We start from the raw sequence: 9228 nt of genomic DNA on the forward strand, positions 1-9228 counted from the left end.
AGGAGCAAGTTAATGAAACCTGGAGATAGACAGGGTTACTGAAAGGGTCCTTTAGTTCTAGAGATGAAGAGAGCCCACAGTGACCTTGAAACTCCTGGGAGGGATGTGGAGGAATAAATATCCCAGCCTCACCCCCCTCCACCCCCTTCTCTCACTGCAGCTTCCCACTGTCTGAATGTGACCAGAAGTCAGAGGGCGAGGGCATCTGTTGACGCCATCCTAGGACAGAGGAGAGGTGGAGGGTAGGTCTGAGCATCCAATGGAGGACACCTGGAAGATCCCTTAAGTTTACCTTATTTATAATAAGTAGATATTACCTTGTAATAAGTTTACATTTTTTAGTTTTTAAGGATTTCTTCATTTATTTATTATTATTCTGGCTGTGCTGGGTCTTTGTTGCTGCACGCACGCTTCGTCTGGTTGCAGTGAGCAGGGGCTACTCTTAGTGCAGTGCACGGGCTTCTAATTCAGTGGCTTCTCTCGTTGCAGAGCACAGGCTCTAGGCGTGGCCTTCAGCAGTCGTGGCGTATGTGCTCAGTAGTTGCGGCTCACAGGCTCAGTAGTTGTGCGGAACAGGCTTAGCTGCTCTGAGGCATGTGGAATCTTCCCACACCAGGGATCGAACTCACATCCCCAATGTTGGCAGATGGATTCTTAACGACTGGGCCACCAGGGAAGCCCCTGACCTGGCATTTAGAGTTTGCAGAAAACTCATACAGCCATACTACTCATAACTACCCTGTGAGATAGATAGGGCAATGATTATAATCCCATTTAATAGATGAGGACACTGAGGCTCACAGAGGTAAAACAACTTGCCCAAGGTCACAGGACTCATCTTGAAATGTCATGTCCAAGGACCTTCTCTGAGAGGGAGGAAACGGTTCTGCTAGGCCTCCAGCTGCTGAAGAAAGAAATCCTCTCAGAGTCTCAGGGTTGGCCGGGGCCTCAGGAAAGGTGACTGGGGCCTCAGAAGACATCTGAGCGGAGCGGGAGAGGCTTTTCCATGCCACTGATGAGGAGCTCAGGCTCTTGGGACAGTGCAGAGGAACCGGGTATCACAGAGGTCTCCATGCTACCCATGGTAACCTCCCTTTCCTCCTGCCGAAGGTGCTGGAGAATTTCCTGTGACAAGGAGAAGCTGCTTCCCTCTGAAGGTTCTGGAATGAGGAGGGGAATTAGGGGGGTGAGGGCCTCACACACACCCACTCCAGCATACCCAGAGGACTTGCTGGGGGTCTCCTCTAACCCTCCCTCTGCCACCTCCTCCCCACCCCTAGCCATTGGGACTGGAGTTTCATGAAATCCTAGAGCCAGCAGTGGTTTTAGAGACAAGAGAATTCTACCCTCCTGCTTTTAGAGATGATACATTAGAGATGAAAGGGACAGAGACCTGCCTAAGGTCACAGAGCAAGGGAGTGACACTGCTGAGGCTGCAGTCCTAGTGTCTTGATGGGTAGCCGGGAGCTATCTGCTTCCTCTGGTACTCTAGATGAAGAGGCCCCTGGGGCCACCCCTTCATGCTCTACCCAGGACCCATAGCCAAAGACCTCAGAAAGCCATTGGGTGTCCCATGGTGGGGAGATAGGACCTTCTCCAAGGGAGACAGGGGCAGGGCTTGAATGTCCTGACCGCTCAGGAAGGGTGAAGACTGTCCTATCTCCTGCTGACCCTCTGGGAGGCCCTTGAGGCCCCCAACCCTTCCTGTCCTTCAGCTTGTCACCCCCTTACCCTGGTAGACAATGAGGCGGCAGTTGTTCCGAGACTCAGGGGCATTTGCCAGGATGTCTTCAAGTGTCCGGCAGAAGAGTTTGGCCTGTTCCAGCCGATCCTCTCGGCTAAAGCCAGCTCGGCCATCCTGTGACATGGCGAACAGGGTCTGCAAGGGGGTGGCATATTCCAGGACACAGATGCCTGCCTGGAGGAGGTAAAAGGACAATAAGACTCAGCCCGGGGCCAGGCAGACAGACTCTGGACCCCACTGCTCAATCTGTAGGGGTGGAGTCTGGGAGATGGCTACCTGATGGGGTCCATGACCTTTGCCTGTGAACCTTACTCCTAAAATCACGGCCAGGGACTGCATTAAATTTACCCTTCCCAGATCCTTCATCCAGGCTGTCAACTACTTCAGCTGGATGTCAAGTCCGGGGACTAGACTCTGGGTTCAACTCTGCTTGGGTTCCCCACAGCCTACATGAGATCATTCAGACATTCTCTCGACCTTCATCTGGGCAGCTTTATGTTCCAGAGCATGGTATACTCAGGGTGAAATCGTCCACTTCCACCTGGTTTTCTGAGTCTCAGTGTCCTCTTCTACAAAGCAGGGGTTATAACAGTCCCTACAACCACAGAGTGGTGGTGAAGATTCGATGAGGTGGTCGGATGAAGCACCTGGAAGAGCATCTGGCTTGCAATAAGTGCGCAAGAAATGTTACTAGGAATTCCATGGTGGTCCAGTGGTGAGGACTCCATGCTAGGGTTCAGTCCTTGGTCAGAGAAGTAATATCTCGCAAGCCTCATGATACGGTCATAAATAAATAAATAAATGTTACTTAATCATTATCACTCAGAACCTAATTTTGCCCAGCCCTGGGACCGATCAGAGAAACTGAGGCACAGAGAAGGGCAGTAAATTTTTATCACAGCTTGGCCAGGGCTCAGAGTTCTGAGTCTATAGGCCTGACCCCTTCCCAGTGCCACCTGCTTCCCTGCACACGCACCCGCTGCCCATTTTCCAGAAGCTCATAGATGCTGTTGGTGTAAACCCGGCCCTTGATGCCAGCACGGTCGGCACTCTGCTGGGGCAGCTCGTGTAGGAAGCGAATGTTGGGGTCAACCACGCTCAGGTCGTCAGGCACCCCACAGTCCAATGGGAAGAGGATGTGCAGCCGGTGGCTCCCTGCACCCTGTAGCGTGTTGTTGTGGAACTGATTGTAAATTTGGATCCGGGCCCGGAACCCTAGGGTGGAGAGGTCCAAGAAGTCATTTCCACTAACTCTGTCTCCCAACCAACTCAGGACAGAGATGCAGGCCCTTGTTGCCCTCACTGTGTGGGTGCAAGAGCCCTGGGGGGCCAGCCCACAGGCATTGCCTGGGGGGCCAGGAGAGGCAGAGCATTAGGCAATAATGCTTCACCTACTCCCACCACCCCTTTCTCCCCCTCACTTGACCTTTGTCCAGATTTCTATTAGCCCCATTCCTTCCCACTACAGCTTTCAGGGCTCTGAGAGGCAGGCAGAGCCCTGGGAGTTGCCATGCCCAGCAACCCCAGGTGCACTGAGCCAGACCTCTAGCCGAAGCCCTACTGTCTAGCAAAGGCAGCCATGAGATGGGGGAGAACCACAGCCCTGGCCAGCAAGTCAGAAGAATGAGATGCGATTTGTAAGTTTCCAGTGGGGTAGTCAAAGGTCCAGGCTTTGGACAGACCTGTGTTCGAATCCTGCTTCCTCCTATAGCTAAGGTGTGTGACTTTGGACAAGTCACTTTATCTCTCAGAACATCTCTGATGTTCTTAACTCTAAAACAGGGGTGATGATTATCCTGTCCTCACAGAAGTGAAAGTGAAAGTCCTAGTCTTTGCGACCCCATGGACTATAGAGTCCATGGAATTCTCTAGACCAGAATACTGGAGTGGGTAGCCTTTCCCTTCTCCAGGGGATGTGAATTAAAAGAGAACCTAAATGAAGGGCATACAGCTTGCAGCTAATATTTATTGAAAGAATCCATAGGTGACCTGGGACAAGTCCCTTAATGGATCTAAGCCCCTAATTTCTTCCTGCAAACCAGGCATAATAGTAATAGCTTTCAAGCCTATAAGATCACTTTTGGAATCATATGGTTTGTTAGACTGAAAATGCTTTGAAGGAAGCTCAACTCTGTGTTCTGTGATGACCTCGATGGGTAGAAGGGGTGGCGTGGGAGGGAGGCCCAAGAGGGAGGGGATATATGTATACACATAGCTGATTTAATTCATTGTACAGCAGACACTAACACAACATTGTAAAGCAATTATAACCCCAACAGCAATAAATAAATAAAGCTTTGGAAAAATAAATAGCAACTGAGAACTCTTGGGGAAAGAAAAAGAAAATGCTTTGAAAAATATAGTAACTTCTGGAAACAAGGTTGCATGTCTTACTGTCTATCTTGTAGATCTAGAAATGGGGGCACAGAAGACAGCCCACCTGGCAGGATCAGCCGCAGGTATCCAATATAATATGACCAGGCCAGCCCATGAGCCACGTTGAAGTTCCTTTTTTCACAGATTGCAGAGACCTCTGCTGGGGCCAGGCCCTGTGGACAGCAGGGTGGGGCCAGAGGGCCTCCATGAAGGATGAGAGTGCTCCTCCCCCAAGATTTCCCAACCTCCTGCCAACTGGCTCCCTTCTCTGCCATTGCTGAACCCAGACCATTCTAGGCTCTAGTCCAAGAATCAGCTTCTAAACTGATCCCACTCCCAGTACTGAGCTCAGAGCAGGTCACAATAGCTGCATCTCCACCCGACCAGACTCTCCACCTCCCTGTGTGTGATACCTGGAGGCCTAGGAGGATGTTAAGTGCCTGTGAGAGGCCCAGGAGAGCAAGCATCCAAGTGAAGGGCAGGCCAGCCATGTTTGGGAGGGAGCAGTAGAAATAGCAGGACAGCAGCAGCAGGGCCCCGCAGCGCATGGAGGAGCACAGGCAGGCCCGCACAGCCCTCCAGTAGCTGCCGTGGTACCTGCAGGTGACATGCAAGTTCCAGACCCAGCCCAGCTCAGCCAGAGAGGGGCAGGAGGTACTTCAGGGAGTCACCTGGAGTGGACGTGGCGCAGCTCCTCGGCTAGACTGCAGATCCCCTTGATCAGCAGTCCCATCTGCTGGGAGGCCAGGTGGAGCACCAACCACTTGAGAGTGTAGTCTGGTGGCTCCCCCAGGCCCCAAAGGGCCATCAGACAGGCACTTAGCAGGACCAAGGCTGCCTTTTGGGCCCTGTGACCCCTGGGCTGTGGGATGGATGGATGCAGGCTGGAGTGAGGCATCTGTGGGTACCAAGAAATCCATGGTTGTGCTCCCCTCACTCTCCTACAGTTCCAGGACTGAGGCCCTGAGTGGGCACGTCCCCCAGCTCTCCAGTTCCCTGGTGCCCAGACATACCCAGAAAATGCTCCTGGAGACACCTCTAGGGGACAGGTTGGGCATACAGCATCCCAGAGCTCCAACCCAAAAAGATTTGTTGCAAACAGAGTAGGTGGAGAAAGAAATGCATGCACACATGAGTTGGAGCCAACTCGGGGAAATAGTGAAGGACAAGGAAGCCTGGCATGCCGTAGTCCATGGGGATGCAAAGAATCGGACATGACTTAGCAACTGAACAACACATACACACCTCACCCAACCCCGGTGAGACCACAAGTGTGGTGAAAAAGAAGATAGCGACTACCCCAGACCCAGACCTGAAAGTGTCCTGTGAGGTGCCACTCACCAGGGGACCAGGGCTTCCCTCTCCCACAGTCCACCCCAGGGAGGACCTTAGGCAGCAAAGCTGTAAACCACAGTCCAGAGGGTGGAGGCACCCACCTCTGCTGCCTCTGTAGGGTCTTCAGCCTTAGAGCTCCGGCTGGTCAGCTCCTGATCTTACCTTCTACCTCTCAGACTGCAGGTTGTTTCTGGAAGATGACAGGAAGAGAAGGCCCAGCACAGGGGCTCCCAGCAACCAAGGGTGGCCTCTCAGGGTAGAGCCTGAAAAATGAAAGGTTAAAAACAACTGAAGCTTCCTCCACAGCACTCTAGCGCTGGCATCTCACCAGACCACAGCCTCACTGTGCTCACTGAGGAGGTTATTTCCTGCTCCCAGGGTGTCCTGGTCAGCCACGCCTGCCGTTCCATTGTCCACCCCTCAAACCGAGGGTGTTCAGAAACCCTCTCACACTCCTCACAGCCACGACCCTGAACACCAGCTGTCCCTCAAGCACCCCCAGTCAAATACACTCTACCAACACCCTCATGAGACTCACACACCCTCGCGAGACTCACACACCCAGCCAAGCATACATACTGCACCATGCTGCCCTGCCTGGTGGTTTTATTCTGATTTGCAAATGCAGATCCTCTTTTTTTGAAGACTGTGACATCAGACTAGAGGCGGGGAAAATGAACAGTTATTTCCTGTAACAATAGCCTTCTAGTAAAAAGACTTAGTGGGAGCCAAAGGGCTGCTGAAGTGTGGGCTTTTGGCTCTCCATAGGAAGTATTATAGCAACACTTCTGACTTCCCAGAGAGAACCTCGTGCTTCCAGCTAAAAAGGCAGTCGCGTGGATAATGATAGTAAAAATGATAATAATAATAATAATTAAGTGCTTACTGTGCTCCAGACATTATGCCAGGTGTTACATATATTGTTTCACTTACTCCACTCAGCCACCCTATCAGGAAGGTATAATACTATTCTCACGGACAATATGAGCTTCAGTGAGGTGAATTAACTTGCCCCTGTCCCCCCGCTAGTAAAGGAGGGAGTGGGGACATGAATCAGGTGGGTGACTTCAAAACCCAGCTGGTTCTGTGCTTTGATCCCCCAGAAAGGGGTGGAAGGACCAGGGTCAAATTTCATGCTTGCACTTTTCCGGAGGGTGGAGAGTGTTTCTGGCCATTTTCTGGCACACCAGTAAGCTGATCAGATTCGAGAAAAGGGTGGGCTCAGGAGTGGGGTTGGGACAGAAGCCACAGAGCAGAAGTGGTCCATATATGCCCAGGCCAGAGGGTACTCGCCTAGACCCTTCCCCACATCCCAACCAGACACAAGAAGACACACCACGTTCATAGATGCCACTGGCCTCTTGGGAGCAAGGAGGCTCCCAGAAAACTCTCATTTTTAAAAATAATTTTCCAAGAATGGAGAAAATTCCATGAACTTTCTCTCCCCTACAAAGTCTCACAAAGGGGGCCCCCTGTGGTGGACAAGGGCTCTGGTGCTTCAAAACCAAAGAAAGTCAAGGTTGTCAAAGAAAGCTTCTGAGCAGAGTCCTCCCAGAGTGGGCAACTCCACAGCTGTCCCAAAGTCCCCCTGTGCCAAGCAACCTTTGGCCTTTACTATCCTGCCCTTTACTATTCTGTTGTACAGAATTGGACACGACTGAAGTGACTTAGCAGCAGCAGCAGCAGCAGCCACATCTAGAGAAAAGCCTGAGTGGCAATGAAGACCCAACACAGCCAAAAATAAATAATTAAAAAAAAAAATCAGACAAAGGCACAAAGATGTCCATTTTCAGATGTTTGTGCAAGTGTTGTTTATACCAGAGAAAAACTAAATGTCCAACAATAAGGGACTAATTAAATTGTGGTTTATCTTAGAATGTTAGGTAGCCACTAAAAATGAAGATGTAATTTTGTATGTTGACTCTTAAATATTTTTAGCATATTGCTTCTTACTGGAAAAAAGCAGAGTACAAAATAGTATAATTGCATTTTTAGAAATACACATTACGAGAGAAAAGGTCTGGAAGGCTACATGACAGGAAAAATGCTAACAATGATTACTCTGTGTAGCAGGACTATGGGTGATTTTCGGTATGTTTTTTCCTTTTAGCTCATCATGTTTTTAAGGTTTCTTTTCCTGACATTGAACATGTATTAGTTGTTTGGAGTACTCTGGTGTTAGAGAAGGACCTTTCCTTGCCTCTTCCACCTTCTGGCAGCCCCAGGTGTTCCTTGGTTTGCAGCTGTAGCACTTGAGCCTCTGCCTCCATCATCATAGGATGACGGTGTTTGTCCCTGTCTTCACATGGCACTTCCTCTTCTTATAAGGACACCAGTGTTGTCCATTGGATTAGGACTCACCCTAATCACCTCCTCTTAACTCAGTTGCAGCTACAAAGACATTGTCTCCAAATAAGGTCACATTCACAGGTAGAGGGAGTTAGGACTTCAGTATCTCTTTTGGGGGACACAGTTCAATCCATAACAAGGTCAGTGCTGGAAGAAAGATTGCTGGAGAATTGTTTGGAGCCTTGTGGGTTGTAGCCAGGGCCTCAGGGCATGGGGAGTGTCAACAACTGCATGGATGGGATTGTCCTCATCAGCTGTGCTGATGGGCAGAGACCTCAAAGCTCTTCCAGATGGCCATCTGGCATCCAAAGAGGAAGCTGAGGACCACAAAGGGAAGTTAGGTCCAAGTGGTAGAAGACACATGGAAGCTGTAATGGGGTTGGAAACAGAAATGAAAGCCATCTCAGACCAGCACTTCCGGGGTGTCTAGAGGCAAGAAGCAACTACCAGTAAGTGAAGGAGAGGCCCCAGGAGCAAGCAGGCTGTGGAACAGAGTGTTGGCACTCAGAAACACTGACCAGAGGGCAGCAGCCTGTGAGCTTGGCAGTCTGCAACTTGAATCTAACTTCCCTCCCTTTGGCCCAGTTATTTAACGTCTTTGAAGTTTAGCTTCCTCATACCTAAGTTGGGGTAGTAATACTTACTTTTTTTTTCTCATAAAATTGTCATGAGAATGAAAATAAATAATGTGTTTGTAGGCCTGACTTGTAAGTTCTCAGTGACAGCTAACTCTAATCACCATTACCATCACCATCATCATCATAACCATTGAGAATCACATTCTTCGAGTTGTCAGCCCATCTCATCTTGGCCTCTATCCTGGGCTCAAGCAGACACAGAGACTTGATGTCTCACCCATGGGTGGCTCTGAGTCTGACCCCAGCCACCTCATTATTGTAAATTTATTGCCCCATCACACAGCTGTCTAGTGTGTCATGGTCTTTCTTGGACAAGACAACATCCTAGTAAATGTGATAGAAAAAGGGGCTGGATGATGCATGACTGGGGTTGGGGAAGCACAGCTGATTGAGCTACTGTATCCTCAGAGGATAAATAATGGCCCTACATCTTCCTGGAAGGTGGTATTCACGAGGATGGTGAAATCTACAGTGCCGGGAGCCAGCGTGAGGAACTCCGCCCGTGGCAAAGGTCATGAGGAAGGAGGCTCGGCATACGCAAAGGCGGGATCGAGCCTCAGGAGACCCCCTGTTCCCCAGCATCTACCCCCAAAACCAGAGTCTGCCTACTTTACTGCTTTATGCTCTCACCTACACCTCTGACTTTACAGGTGGCTATCCCCCACCACCTCTCTCTATATAGGAGTTAACTTAGGACTCCAGATAATAAATCTCCTGGGTGTGACAAGGGTTTCTCCAGTCAAACCTCTCTGCTGGCAGACTAGCTTGTGTGACAGGATTATCCAC

General features: G+C 50.2%; 1 protein-coding gene across 2 annotated transcripts; it reads right to left on the reverse strand.

Moving 5' to 3' along the window:
- Positions 1-449: 449 nt before the first annotated feature.
- STING1 (stimulator of interferon response cGAMP interactor 1) lies at positions 450-6087 on the reverse strand. Of its 2 annotated transcripts, none has more exons than XM_068980856.1 (8): positions 6035-6087; positions 5618-5718; positions 4792-5018; positions 4534-4717; positions 4185-4293; positions 2721-2959; positions 1732-1918; positions 450-1160 (listed from the first exon to the last, which is right to left on the reverse strand). In XM_068980856.1, the coding sequence occupies exons 3-8, from the start codon at positions 5016-5018 to the stop codon at positions 970-972; spliced, it is 1137 nt and encodes a 378-aa protein (XP_068836957.1). In that variant the 5' UTR covers positions 5618-5718; positions 6035-6087; the 3' UTR covers positions 450-969. The 2 variants fall into 2 exon arrangements, with proteins under 2 accessions (XP_068836957.1, XP_068836958.1); XM_068980857.1 differs by lacking the exon at positions 6035-6087 and adding an exon at positions 5809-5893.
- Between the last annotated feature and the right edge of the window lie 3141 nt (positions 6088-9228).

Source organism: Capricornis sumatraensis, chromosome 9 (genome assembly GCF_032405125.1).
Source record: "Capricornis sumatraensis isolate serow.1 chromosome 9, serow.2, whole genome shotgun sequence".
In the NCBI taxonomy this organism is placed as follows: Eukaryota; Metazoa; Chordata; class Mammalia; order Artiodactyla; family Bovidae; genus Capricornis; species Capricornis sumatraensis.